This window comes from Bidens hawaiensis, unplaced genomic scaffold, assembly GCF_021521415.1.
Source record: "Bidens hawaiensis isolate Kalapana, Puna unplaced genomic scaffold, B.hawaiensis_p1.1 tig00005003_1, whole genome shotgun sequence".
Taxonomy (NCBI): domain Eukaryota; kingdom Viridiplantae; phylum Streptophyta; class Magnoliopsida; order Asterales; family Asteraceae; genus Bidens; species Bidens hawaiensis.
In genome coordinates, this window is record NW_027491315.1 from 1,569,936 (window position 1) to 1,585,322 (window position 15,387).

Sequence of the window (15,387 nt, forward strand, 5' to 3'; positions counted from 1 at the left end):
TTACCGATAATGCTCCGGGACAGTTCCAATTATGACAAAATCGGAGAATTTTTCGGTACAAGAATTTTCCCATCAGAGTTTTCATGGCAGGTAACTGATAATTCGGCTGGAGATTTTTTCGTTTTGACAAAAATCGGCGGTCGAATTCAAGAGGAAATTATGGTAAAGTGGAAAGGTAAGGAGTACCCGATGTGGGTGTCGGAGGAGATGAAGACTTGGGTTCCAATTTTTTGTGTAGATTCATCAGTTTCAAACTCGAGTGACTCGTCATATGGAGCCTCTATGACGGGTTAGGGTAATGAGGAAATGGAAGATGGTAAATTTCGACCGGTCTCACCAGAAAAAAAACAATGGGGGTAGGTCGTCGGAAAACGGTAAACTAAAAGGTGTTACAGGGGAGAAGACGAAGAGTCTAGTCGGCAAGCCAGTGGATGGTTCTTTTCCCATGCATGTTGAGGAGGAGCATGCGTGCATGGGGAACTTGGAATCTTTAATGGAGGGTGGGGTCCACACTTCTTGTGAGGGACATGGAAATTTTAATAATATCGATGGGAATTTAATTCAGAACATGGGCCTTATGTGTACTCCAGCCTCAAGGAAAAGGCCCAGGAGGCTAAGAAGCCCAACTAGTGATAGTCCAATGGACTTGGAGAAGAATTTACAATTAGACAAAAATGGGCAGATTGGGGTGGCGTTCCCTGATTTAGATAATTTATCTAAAGAAACGGTGGAAGAAAGCAATTAGGTTCAATCAATGGCAGCTATAGAAGAGGATCTTCAAACCGGTCCTATACCTGGGATTGGGGAGGAGGTGTCGGATGTTGTGAAGGAAACAGAGGACATGATCAAAGTAGGGGAGAAATTGGGGGTTTCATTGGAAAATCATAGATCAGAGGTCAAAGCGATAATTGAAGGAGAAGGAGGTCAGTTGGTTTCCCAATGAATTTTCTCACTGTTAATATTTGGGGGGCTGGTGAATCCAAGAAAGCCAATTGGATTCGCGGGTTAAAAACCAGTCATGGTGTGCACTTCTTGTGTATTCAGGAGACAAAAGTTTCAGAGATAGCGCCATGGAGGGTTAACAGGTTTTGGGGAAGGTCGGCTTGTGAATTTGATTCAGTAGATGCGGTCGGCCACTCCAGAGGTATTCTTAGTATTTGGGATCCATCTTATTTCGGTCTGGTTAGCTCTCGTAAAAATCACAGATTCCTTGCAATTAACGGGGTTATCAAACCGCTAGGTGTGCTCATTACTATTGTTAACATTTATGCCTCTAATGATCCGGTAGAACGAAAAGAATTATGGATTGAACTTCTAGAGATCAGGAGGCTAGCGGGTGATGTGTGTATTTTCTTAGGTGACTTTAATGAGGTAAGGGAACCAGGTGAAAGATTAAATTATGAGTTTGTTGCCTCCAACGCTACTGCTTTTAATTCGTTTATTTCGGAGGCTGAACTTATGGAGTTCCAGATGGGAGGAGGTTTGTTTAATTATATTTCAGATAAAGGGGATAAGTTTAGTAAAATTGATCGTGTTTTAGTATGTAAAGAGTTCATGGGAAAGTGGCCACTTGCGTCTCTGACTTTATTGGCGAAAGATTGTTCGGATCACAGGCCTCTATTGTTGTCTTCAGTGGCGTCTGACTTTGGGCATATTCCGTTCCGTTTTTATAACTCTTGGTTGGAATTGGAAGGCTTCGAGGAGTTTATTCGAGCTCATTGTAGTTTGTTTAGATTCTCCGGCCCGGCGGACCTTGAAATGACAACGAAACTAAAATGACTGAAATATAAAATTAAAAGGTGGCTGAAGCAGAAACGAACTTTAAATGAAGGGCTATACGAGGAAAACTAAAGAATTATTCGGTCTATTGAATCGGACGGGGAAAGTAGACCTCTCAGTTCATCAGACTTAGATCATCGAATGGCATGTATTAGTTTTGTTAAAGAATTTTAAAAAATGAAATATCGGGATCTCAAGCCAAAGTCGAGGGTTCGTTGGGCTTCGGATGGGGATGAAAACACTAAGTGTCACACCCTCAAAATCCACTAACGGAGTTTTACCATCAGAGGGTGTGAACTAACAGGATCGGAATCATTAGTTATAATCAAACCATAAAAACGTTTAAATGAAAGTAAGTGCGGAAGCGTAAAAACCAAAAGACAAAAGTTGCGTCACGCAGGACGACTTAAAACCCAAGTAATAATAGTTAAAAACATGTTTGTAGGTTCCCTGGACGGATCGCACGAGATATATCGGTCTACTCAGGTGCGGAATCCCTGCGTAGATCGTTACGAGTATAGAACACAAACCAAACAAACACACGAATAACCGAACACACGTTATATATTATAACTCAAACACGTGACGTAATATCACTGTTACAGACTCTCGTCCTCACGTTACAATGAACTCGAACTACTGAAACGAACTTAAACAACTAACTCTAAACCAAGCCTTAAGCTGGTATATAAATACACGACAACTTCGCCTGGCATGTTCAGGCGAAGTTGTCCATAACTTCGCTTGACTAACAAGTTCGCCTGTTAAGCGAACTTGTCAGTAACTTCGCTTAAACATACAAAACATAATTAAACATTACAGACTCGATTACAGACACTAGATTATGAACTACTGACACTATGCACCAACAGACTCCCCCTTGGCAGTAGCTTCATATCTTGATCTTTAAGCACTTGTCTCGTAATCTTCAATCTTGTCTCTTCACGCATGCACTCCTTCTCTAACACAAACTGACACAACTCTTTGATACTTCCTCGCTTCGTCCTTCCAAGCAGGAATATTAAAGATTTTCTTCTCATTAAGCACCTTCAGATCAGCTTGCGATAAGTTTACCAAATGCATCGGATCGTAAACTCTTAGGAGCTCCTGTTCATCCTCGTCTTCCATCACCGCCTCTGCTGTCTCACAATCCACATACCACCACTTTAGGTCTTTAAGCACATCCTTGGGCATTAGCTTCATCGGTACTTCTTTCAGGCACCGGATCGGTTTATACTTCATGACCATCCAAGGTTTTCCATCAGCTCTCAAACCTCTATCCTTGTCTTCAACAAGTTTTCCCTTCTACGGTTTCAACAGCTTAAACTTCTTCTCTTTTATACTCTCTCTCCATACAATTTTCTCAATGACTCTAGCCATATTATCGTCATTTCGATTGATTAACCCCAATCTGGCTAAGTCTTTCACTTCACATTCCGGCAGTGTATTCAACGACCTTAACATTCTTTTAAAATACTGAACGCCGTCATACCGTTTAATCACAAAGAGCTTCAACTGCTCATCATAGATCCAGCAAATAATCCCTTTCTTCGCTTCGGCATAGCCTTTAATATTGTAACTCTTCTTAAACATTGTAGGGACCGCTGGTTTCTTCGTTTTGACGAACCACTGAGCATAGCCTTCCTTCCACCTAGGCTGTTCTTCCCATTCAGTCTCATCATTTTCCATCTCATTACCCATATCGGCTTTCTCAATATCTGGGATCTCGTGTTCAACATTTTCTTCTACTATTTCACCTTCTTCAACATCTTCTTCAATCACAATCTGTGCGCCAATCTTCTCAATCTCCTCAATAGGCAGCACATCATCATCAAACATCACATCATCATCTAGCATATCATCATCTAATTCTTTCAAAGCATCAATCACATCATCTTCATCATCAACCATCACCACCTCATCACCACCAACTGCACCTGCAGACAACCCCTGAGCTGTGGAAGTCCCAAGAGCTTGAGTAGTTCTTGGCAACTCACCACCTGCACCTTTCGATGCATTGGGATCATCGCCTCTATCATTTATCTTCTTTGTCCTTAACTCGTCGCCTCTACAGCTTGTCTCCCCCTGAGATGCCAAGAACTCCTTCATAGCATCTATAATTCGCCCATGTTCAACCAGGAGGGACGACTGTAGTTGATTCTCTGCTACAAGGCGCTGAATAGCCTGGGTCTGGATAAAGTTTATCCTTGATTGCTCTGCCACGACCCGTTCAAGTGCAGCTATTCTCTCCAAGTCTGAGAGGGTTGCATCGAAATCAAACCTCATGTTAGATGTGTCTTGAGTATACACAGCAGGGATCTCGAATGTAACCGGGACATCAGAAGCAGTTGTGGACGTAACCGCAGGTGGTATCGAGACCGACAACCCTGCAGTTGCAACGACTGTCGACTCTACAAATTGTGCCACCACCTCTGAAGGAGATAGCGTTGGAGGTGGTAAAGACACAATCTCCGGAGTCGTCAGTTGGATAGTAGTGATTGATGGGATGCCAACAGCTGATGTAGCCACCACGGGAACATCCGCGGCGCTTAAACCTGTGACCTGTAGTGATGTAGGAACAATCGACATACCTGACAGTGCGGATGGAGCGAAACGTACAACTCTTGAAGTCTCTCCAGCTCCCATACCTGCACCTGTCCTTTCCCGTCTTGAACGTCTAATCAACTTGTGAATATCCTCTTCTTCTTCTTCTGACTCAGTATCATCAACTGTCCTCTTTCTCTTCCCAATCGTCCTTTCTCGTCTCACCAACATCCTTCTCGCCTCATCCATAACATCATCAAGATCTGAGTCAGCCACCGTCGTAGCTGCTCTAGTAACACGCACACTCGAGACACGTTCAACAGGAATCTGAACGTTCTCCTCTGGATCCACCCGATCCATATCGAAGAACCCTTGACCTCCGAATTCTGCATCAAGGTCCACTTCCTCCTCCGGTGACACAACAGGAGCAGCAGGTATAGCATGAGTTGCTCCTGCCTGTTGTGGTGCCGGGTCTCTGAACTCATCCCCACGAGCTGGCACATACCCCGGGTTTATTAAGTACCCAAAGAGTGGAGTATGCCTTGGACGCAGTTCAGGCTTGCTCCTCGCACTGGATGTACGGCATTGAGCGAAGATACGTTTGCTCACATTCTCCACGTATCTTATTGGACGTCGTTGAGACAACGTGGGAGCAACATGATTCAAGATCATCTGAATGAATCTTGGATACATGATGAACCTCTCACGGGCCATCGCTCTTCTCTGTCTATCAATTTCGTAAAAGACCATCTGACTAAAGCTATAACGTTTGTTATAAGTCAGAGCAGTCATTGCTGACTGCATGGTCGCACCCATACCATCAGTGCCCGCCTTCCTCCCAGACATGCAGACAATCATAACGTGCATGAGGAAGCGCCACTGATCAAGTAGGAAACCCTTCCTCCGTTGTGTATCGCCCAATGGACCAGAATAGCCCATTCTTAGAAATGCTCCATCGCGAAACGGAGCAACAAACTCCGTAGGGTCATCCCTAGTCTCCTCTCCAAATCGTAACGCCACCCGTATTTGTTCAGATGAGAACTGAACTTCTTGATTATTGATGGTTGCTCTCATAACCGGGGGCTCAACACGGCAATCGTATTCCACCGTCTGCCAGAAATCCTCAATATTGGGTAAGGAAATCGGCAGAGTCGTAGTGATTGCGTGGAATATCCTCGAGCGAAGGAGGAATGTGATTATCTCGCGGTAATCCTCCACACCACTCGCTTCCGGGTCTAAGGTGATGAACATGTTGTGACCCGGGAAGAATTGTCTCTGATTATCTCCTCCGTCATCTCCTCCAGCACCTCCAGCACCGGCAACAGCAGCCATATCTGCAACAAACGAATCAAGTTAGATAATCGTTAAAGCATAACACAAGTTCGCTTGTTACCATGAGCGAAGTTGTGATTAAATCTGTATCGGCGAAGTTATAGTTGGGGCGAAGTTGAGAACAACTTCGCTTCAGCTTTAAGTTCGTCTGATAACTGATAAGTTAAAAGGTCCAGGCGAAGTTAATGTTAACTTCGCCTCACCACAACATCGCCTCAGAACATCGCCTCTCAACATCGCCTCAGAACATCGCCTCAAGCGAAGTTAAGCCTCAGGCGAAGTTACGGATAACTTCGCCCAAACCTTAAGTTCGCCTGAATCTGAAACGGCGACAGTAAGGTCGATTACATTCCGGAAAATCTGGTGTTTCTGGTTAATGTGGAGATTAAGGACTCTGAAACACAAGTTTTTAAGGATAACTAGACGACCAGGTTGTACATGACCACGTGAAAACAAGGTTTGAAATCGGGTTTAAGGATCGATCGGTCGAGGTTATTAACCGGTTATCGAAACAACCTTAGATTAACATCAAAGAACAGATAACACGATGTAATGACCCAACCAACCTTTAAATTGGTTTGAAATCGAAGAAAGAAAACAAAGATGATTGACAGATTGATCGATAAGTTCGCTGAAATTTCGGAGAGAATAAGTTCGCTGATATTTAAGAATAATGAACGATTGACCTTTGAAAATCCTTATATAGGGGCGCTGTTATACAGGCGAAGTTATGGTTAACTTCGCCTAGGGCGAAGTTATTCACAAGTTCGCCTGTTTAACAACTTCGCCTATATTTACAAAATCAAACCTTATAATTTGAAAATTTTGCAATTAAGTTCTAAAACTTCCCTTTAAGAATTAAATAACACGATCAAGTCCAAGTAACCAGATACAAAATTATAAAACTAACTAAGTACAAGAAACTTTTTTTTTTTTTTAAATAAAGTATAAGGGATCAAATTTCAGTCTCGATAGGGACTACTACATTTTAGAAAAGATCCGAACAGGAATCATACTAATTACGTGACTGTCACATAGATCCGTGTTTAGCTGTATTATGACATAAAGAAACAGGTTGTAAGCAGGTAAATAACTTAAGATGGTTTTCATCGTTTCTGTGATACGAGTTAAGTTCAATTAAGCTCAAAAATTAAGTGGGCAACAACTCAGAGATTATGATGCCTCCTATCTATTCTCAAAGCATATTTGGCTTTCCCCAAGTCACCCCGAATTGACCTCGACCCTTAGTGTATGATTAAGTTTGTAATTACTCTTCATCTGCTTCCCGTTCTCTTTCTTACTCCATGATTAAGAAGTCTTGATATTTTGAACTCTAGAATGTTTCAATAACTCATAAGTTGTTTTTTTTTTTTTTTTTTTAACATTCATATAGACTTCACAGTAGTAAACAACTGCAAGTCCCGAATCTGGATCACTGCAGTTTCTTGAAACGCTATCTTCACGGGAATCAGAACACTTACGGGCTCGTGTATGACTGGGTAATCGTTTTTCTGCCTATCATTCGGAAAGATATATATGGAGACATGCAAAACTCATAAGGAGTTTCCACGTAAAATCAAGTAGTTTTAGTTTGTATCACATCTACTTTTACGCACCATAAAAAGCTACCATGACATACAATAACTGTCCTAAAGCCTTTTAAGCCTAATAACTTCACTAGTTAAGCACACAGAATCAGTATATCTATCATTTTCCAAGGTTGGATCAATTTTCTGTTAAAAATAGCAAACGAACTTCTTACGAAGTAGTAGACTTGAAAAATAATTTCATTTTCCTTAAAAAAAATTTAACATTAATCGCCCCGACCAAAACAAAGTCTTTAGGTAAACGGCTATCCCGAAGATCCAATGGATCAGCTGGACCGACCACATACAAGTATGTGTCCTTCTAACTAAGTATGATCAAATAATTTTAAGCGAAAGAATGAAAACTCATCATAAACCGCCCCGGTCACTTTCAGTCCTTTGGTTAATGGCTATCCTCAAATTCTACAAGTAGAAATGAGGACCAAAACATATCCGAAGACAAGTCCTTCAAACTAAGGCAACCGACATATTTTTAAGCGATAGTGACGTTTTTTTTTTTTTTTTTTTTTAAATATAACATGAAAAGCATGGTTACTCGGGATTGATCATCCCATTCAGCTCGATAAGGTTTTGAAATCTTGTTTTGTCAAACGCTTTAGTATAAAGATCAGCGAAATTATCAAGCGTATCCACCTTTTCAAGCACAATCAGTTTCTTCTCAGCACAATCCCGTATAAAATGATGACGTATGTCAATATGTTTAGTTTTACTGTGCTTCACGGGATTGTTAGTTACTGAGATAGCAGCTGTGTTATCAATGCAAATAGGAGTAAGTAAGAAATTCAGACCATAGTCGCGCAACTGTTGTTGAATTCAAAGAACCTGGGAGCAGCAGTTGGATGCTGCCATGTATTCTGCCTCACAGGTTGAAATTGCGACCGAAGTCTGTTTCTTGCATTGCCACGACACCAATCTGCCACCAAGAAACTGACATCCTCCAGTTGTTGACTTCCGACTCTGATTGCACCCTCCATAATCAGAATCTGTGTAAGCGACTAGCTACAAGTCTCCTCCTCTCGGGTACCACAACCCCAGCTTCGGTTTGCCCTTGAGATACCGCAAGATCCTCTTCACACCCTTCATGTGAGATTCCTTTGGGTTTGCCTGAAAACGAGCACAAAGACAAACAGCAAACATTATATCAGGCCTAGAAGCAGTTAAGTACATTAAAGAACCTATAATAGCCTGATACTGAGTTGGGTCCACATCTGCATCACCGTCTGACTCAGCACCCAATTTGTGATTGACGCAGATTGGAGTGTCGAATGGAGTGCTGTCCTCCATCTTGAAGCGTTTGAGCACATCATGGACATACTTGGTCTGATGAATGAACATCCCATCCTTCTTCTGATCAACCTGCAATCCTAAAAAGAAAGTTAGTTCACCCATAGCACTCATTTCAAACCTTTTCTTCATGACGGCCTCAAACTCCATGCATGATGTATAAAATAAAGCGTTTAGCGTTTTGCGTTCAGCGTTTTGTGTTTAGCGTTTTGCGTTCAGCGTTTTGCGTTTAGCGTTTTGCGTTCAGCGTTTTGCGTTACCAGATAGTGTTAAATCAATTATATATCTATAGGTAGCTAGCCTATAAAACAAGTATTACTAAGTGTTCAACACCGAAGCTGACTGTTTATCATTTGCCTTGCCACCAGGTCTATCCCGACCATGGTATGTGTTTAGCCAAGATTACACCCACTCGACCTCCAGTCGAGTTTAGCGTTGGGTGGGGTTTGTCAAACCCAGTAGTACTACTCAACAATGACTCGCTATTATCCAATATTAAACGGTTCGACGTGAAAGAAGGACTTTAGTTATTGCGTTTGCCACTTAGTCTTTACAAGTGATATATAATTTATATTAACAAAATCTTAAATGCGTTTATCGGAGTATGTTATCTCCCCCAAGTGAAAAGCGTTTGAAAATAGTTTAGAGGGGTAAGTGAACTCACTGTTTGCGAAGAATTCCCAAAATAAATCACCAAAGGATGCGCGTCACAGAAAAACTCTCTCTAGCGTTCTATAACAAAAAAGAGATTTTTCTAAGTGTCGGAACTATTATCGAGTCTCTAGACTCGGCACATAATACCTATGCACACAATGTGTTTCGTGTTTCGTTTGTGAATCGTGTGTGACTTTAACAAGTACATTCGTGATACATTACATGTGTGAGCAATTATTTACGTGTCATGTATTAATAATGTACATCACTAGCAATTACTCCCCGTAAGGGCAATTTGGTCACACATAACAATTAACTAGCAATTATTCCCCGCAAGGACAATTTGGTCAAAACACGAAAACAATTTAGCAAGTATTCCCCGCAGGGGCAATTTGGTCAAAACATAACAATTATATAGCAAGTATTCCCCACAGGGGCAATTTGGTCAAATCATAACAATTAACTAGCAAATATCATGTTTCATGCATTTTCACAAAATTCAGCAGCTAGTTTCACCGAGACAGAAATTCTACTTGAAAGATTGTACTATTCCACCAATCATAGCATCTCAATTAATTTACCAAAAATCATCACAAAAGCATGCATATTCTAGGTTTCCAGAACATATTTTATTTTATTTTTATTCCACATAGATTTCTCATAATGATCAAAACAATACAGCAAGCTCATAACAGTCAAATTCATGCGCAACAGAATGTTATTTGAAATTCCCGTTAAATGAAAAATACAACAAATGCAAGACCAATTGGGTTTGGTTCTTAACTCAACAAGTTAACTTCCAGAAGTGGAACCAACCCATTTGGCCTTGTAGTTCATGAGATATAATATTTACAAAACAACTTAACAGCAGGTCTAACAACTCAGCTTTGCACAACGTTTTTGTAAAATCATAAAAGTTAACTTTTACACGTTCAAAAATTGCAAATTTATATTCTTTGGAAACTAGACTCAACCTAGTTTACTGTAGTATCAATAATTTCAACCAATTTTCAAATTTACACCCTGTTACAGTCAATTGAACATCAACAACAAAATCTGTCCAGAAACTGTTTGCAGCAAAACTCAACATATTAACCATCTATAGACTATAATCCGTTCATATAACACTCTAGACTCCATAATCACTATCCATGCACATCAATTACACATTACATACATGATTAGGGTTTTTGCTTGAACTCAAATCAAAGACACAAACAATTAACATGTGATAACATCAATTCTAGTTATCAAATCACAATCAATACATCATCTAATCAAACAAATCATATGAGCACCATATATGAAAATTTTCGGAACCTAGGGTTCACAATTAACCCATTAAAAATCGAAATTAAGCAAGAAGAATGCATAGGATAGTTGTTTATACCTTCCTAGCACCTTAATCTTCGATCAAACTTGAAAGATCTTGTGTATATGTGTGTGTGTGAGGCTGCCGATCGCGAGAGAGGGGAGGGGGAGGGCTGCCATCGGGTAGAGTGAAAGGGAGAAGAGAGAGTTAGGGTTTATTGTTATTAATAATAATAACATGTTACACTTTAGTCCCTCAACTTCCAAATGTTACTTTTCTAGCTTAATTAACTAGTTCTAGCACATTGAGTTAACGTTTATAACAATGTTATCACATAACACATAAGTCTAACACATAATTATCACATAATTATTGTTTTGACGTTTTTCGTTTATTCACCAATCGTTTGCGTCAACTCGTTTGCGTTTCGGTGCAATTCCCGAAAGACTACACATGTAGTAAGTGTTAAGCGTCATTTAAACCCTAGTTTAAATGTAATGAAGTGTGCGTTATAGATTCAGTTATCTTTAAGTTTGAATTGACGGAGTTGAGTTAACGGAGTTAACCTGAAATTGACGATTGTCACATCATTCCCATGTTAAAGAATTTTCGTCCCGAAAATTTGAGTCAAGTCGTGATGAGTGTCTGAAAAAGTAAGAAAAATTTTTAGTTTGTCATATCATCCCCTAGTAGAAAGAAATTTCGTTCCGAAATTTAATTCATACCTCCGGTGATTTCTGACGGTTTGCCGAGTTTCGCGGTTTCCGGTGTTTGGTCAGCCCTTCAAAAAGGTAAGGATACTTTTTCATCATTTGATCCTCGCGTTCCCACGTGAACTCCGGTCCACGTCTTGAGTTCCAAGGAACCTTAACGATTGGAATTTTGCTGTGCTTGAGTGTTTGGGTTTCCCAGTCCAAAACTTCAACTGGTTCTTCAATGAAGCGTAGCTGTTCATCAACTTGCAGTTCGTCCAAAGGGACTTCTTGGGTTTCATCAGATAGGCATTTCTTCAAATTGGATACGTGGAATACATTGTGTACGCTGCTGAGTTCCGTTGGTAGGTCCAGTCGGTACGCCACCGGACCAATGCGCTCAGTTATTCGATAAGCGCCAACGTATCGGGGGTTGAGTTTGTTTCGCTTCCCAAAGCGAACCACACCTTTCCAAGGTGAGACTTTGAGTAACACTTGGTCATTCACTTGAAATTCGAGAGGTTTTCGGCGCTTGTCGGCGTAACTCTTTTGGCGATCTAGTGCTGCTGCCATGCGGTTTCGGATTTGAACAATCTTTTCCGAAGTTTCGAGTACTAGTTCTGGACCAGTGATTTGGCTGTCACCCACCTCTGCCCAGCAGAGAGGTGATCGACACTTCCGTCCGTACAGTGCTTCAAACGGCGCTGCTTTAATACTTGCGTGGTAGCTGTTGTTATACGAAAACTCTACCAAAGGTAAGTGAGGTTCCCAACTTTTTCCGAAATCCAACACACATGCACGCAACATGTCCTCTAAGGTCTGAATAGTTCGTTCACTTTGTCCATCCGTCTGAGGATGGTATGCTGTGCTCATATCAAGACGGGTGCCTAGTGCGCTTTGCAGCGACTTCCAAAAGTGCGAAGTGAAACGGGAATCTCGATCAGAAATGATTGAGACAGGCACTCCGTGTCTAGACACCACTTCTTTCATGTAGACACGAGTCAGTCTTTCCATTTTGTCCGATTCCTTAATCGCTAAGAAGTGTGCCGATTTAGTCAACCGGTCAACGATCACCCAGATGGTATCGCATCCCGTCGGTGTCTTAGGTAAACCCGTGATAAAATCCATTGAAATGTGTTCCCATTTCCACATTGGAAGTTCCGGTTGTTGTAGTAGGCCAGATGGTTTCTGGTATTCTATTTTGACTCGGGCGCAAGTCAAGCATTTGCTCACGTAGGTGGCAATGTCGGCTTTCATGTTCGGCCACCAGTAAAGTGCCTTTAAGTCACGGTACATTTTATCTGAGCCAGGGTGGATAGAATATCGGGACTTGTGAGCTTCGTCCATCACTAGAGTTCTCAACTCTCCGTATCGTGGAACCCAAATCCGGTTCTCAAAATATCGGACCCCGTCCGATTTGGTTCCAAGTTGCTTGTTCATGCCCCGCATGAGTTCTGATGGAGGATTATCATCTTTCAAAGCTTCAAGTTGTGCATCGCGAATCTGATCGGGTAAGTTGGTACGAATCGTGAGTTGCAATGCCCGCACTCGTCTGGGTTTATCTGTTTCTTTTCTGCTGAGAGCGTCGGCCACTACATTGGCCTTGCCAGGGTGGTACTTGATGGCACAATCATAATCCTTAAACAGCTCGACCCAACGACGCTGTCGCATGTTCAGCTCCTTCTGATCGTAGATATGCTGGAGACTCTTGTGGCCGGTGTAAATGGTAAACTTGGTACCGTACAAGTAATGCCTTCATATCTTAAGGGCAAACACCACAGCTCCGAGTTCCAAATCATGGGTCGTGTAGTTCTTCTCGTGAATCCGTAGTTGTCGAGAGGCATAGGCTATAACCTTCTCGAGTTGCATCAGCACACAACCGATACCTTGTATCGATGCGTCACAATGTACCTCAAAATTCTTTGTTCCCTCGGGGAGGGCTAAAATAGGGGCGCTACAGAGTTTGGTTTTCAACAGTTGAAAAGCGGATTCTTGTGCTTCACCCCAATTGTACTTAGTACCCTTGTGAGTCAAAGCGGTGAGGGGTTGAGCAATCTTTGAAAATCCCTCGATAAAACGCCGTTAGTAGCCAGCCAGTCCTAGGAATTGCCGCACCTCAGTCGGAGTCTTAGGTGCTTCCCAGTTTTTGATGGCCTCTACTTTGCCGGGATCGACATGGATACCATTCTCGTTGATCACATGTCCTAAGAAGTGAACCTCGCGCAGCCAAAATTCGCATTTCGAGAGCTTAGCGTACAGTTGCTCCTTCTTTAACAATTTCAGAATTAATCTCAAGTGTTCTTCATGGTCTGCCTTCCCTTGGAATAGACCAGGATATCATCAATAAACACAATCACAAACTTGTCGAGGTACGCCTTGCATACTCGATTCATGAGATCCATAAATACGGCTGGTGCGTTGGTTAGACCAAAAGGCATAACTGAAAACTCGTAGTGACCATACCGTGTTCTGAAAGCCGTCTTTGAAATATCTTCTTCGCGCACTCTTAGCTGCTGGTATCCAGATCGCAGATCGATCTTCGATTAATAACTCGATCCTTGAAGCTGGTCAAACAAATCATCAATTCGGGGTAAGGATAACGGTTCTTGACCGTCACCTTGTTCAACTCCCGGTAGTCAATGCACATTCGGAAAGTCCCGTCCTTCTTTCTGACAAATAAGACAGGGGCTCCCCATGGCGATGAGCTAGGTCGGATAAAACCCTTATCCAATAAGTCTTGCAACTGAGTGGACAGTTCCTGAAGCTCCGCCGGTGCGAGCCGATACGGGGCTCGTGCTATGGGTGCTGCACCGGGTGTCAACTCGATTTGGAATTCGACTTGTCGTATAGGAGGGAGTCCAGGCAAATCCTCCGGGAATACTTCCGGAAAATCTCGCACGATCGGTATATCTTCAATTCGTTTCTCCTCCGCGGGTTTCTCAACAATATGCGCCAAAATTGCCGGATGACCCTTTCGTAGATACTTCTGCGCCTTCATGAGGGTGATAACGCTGGTGGTCATACCGCTTCTCTCGCCCCGGATCGAAATGATCTCGCCGGAAGGGGTAGTAATGTGGACTATCTTGTCGTGACATATAATCTCTGCTCGGTTCTCGGATAACCAGTCCATGCCGACAACGACATCGAAACTACTAAGCGTAAAAGGAATAAGGTCGATATCAAAAACATGACCTGACAGTTTTAACTTACATCCCGCAAGTACATGAGTCGTTATTATAGTCTTACCGTCAGCTAATTCAACAGGAAACTTAGCATCTAACGGGGTTGGAGTTAGGTCTATGAGTTGACTAAAGGCTTTCGACACAAAACTCCTATCAGCTCCAGTGTCAAACAATACAGAAGCAAAACAATCGTTCACAGGGAACTTACCAGTCACCACGTACGGATCATTGCGGGCTTGACCCGACCCAATAACAAAAGCTCTTCCTTTACCATTGTTTCCACCACCACTGCCACTTCCATTACCTCCATTGTTGTCGTTCTGTTTCAGCTTGGGGCAGTCTTTCTTAAAATGTCCCTCTTGTCCACACTCAAAACATCCCTTGGTTGTCATGGGTGGTTTAGGAGCACCCTTTGCCGCAAGGTCTCCTCTACATTCCTTTGCCTGGTGACCCATCTTTCCGCATCTCTGACACTTGACACGGTCACACGGGCCAGCATGATGATAGTTGCACCTGTTGCACTTCGGATATTTCCCAGCATATCCGCTCGAACCCTGCCCGCCACTGTTGCTATTGTTGTTGTGACCCTGATTGTTGAAGCTCCGGGTGAATTCGGGCTTGCGGTAGTGTTGTTGCTGTGGGGGGTTCGAGGATGAGGATCTGGTATTGTCAAACTTTCTCTTTCCACTGCTCGGGTTGTTGTTGCTGTTGTCAGTGTTCGGGTTGTCACGGGCCTTAGTGGTTGAACCCCTAGGTGGTAGCGCACCTTGGGTCACTTCTTGATCCGTTAGTTTGTGAGCTAACCGGATCGCTTGTTGAATCGTTGCTGGTCTGGAAGACGTCACCATGCCCTGAATTTGCGGTGCTAACTCATCAATATACATTTCAATCCTCTTACTCGGCGGGTCTACCATCCGTGGACACATCACGGCCAACTTGTGAGAATGGGTAGTGTAGGCTTCGATTTCTGAACCCACCATCTTCAATGACCAAAACTCTGA

General features: G+C 42.5%; 1 protein-coding gene across 1 annotated transcript; it reads left to right on the forward strand.

Moving 5' to 3' along the window:
- The first annotated feature begins 754 nt into the window (after positions 1 to 754).
- LOC143628478 (uncharacterized) lies at positions 755 to 1,779 on the forward strand. Its single transcript, XM_077098066.1, has 2 exons — positions 755 to 931; positions 1,045 to 1,779. The coding sequence occupies exons 1-2, from the start codon at positions 755 to 757 to the stop codon at positions 1,777 to 1,779; spliced, it is 912 nt and encodes a 303-aa protein (XP_076954181.1).
- Positions 1,780 to 15,387: the final 13,608 nt, after the last annotated feature.

What these genes read in the sequence shown, in the direction of transcription:
- LOC143628478 (XM_077098066.1), top strand. Translation starts at nt 755, where the DNA reads ATGGCAGCTATAGAAGAGGATCTTCAAACCGGTCCTATACCTGGGATT. An exon ending in AAGGAGAAGGAGGTCAGTTG is followed by an intron (nt 932 to 1,044) that starts GTTTCCCAATGA and finishes TTGTGTATTCAG; the next exon opens with GAGACAAAAGTTTCAGAGAT.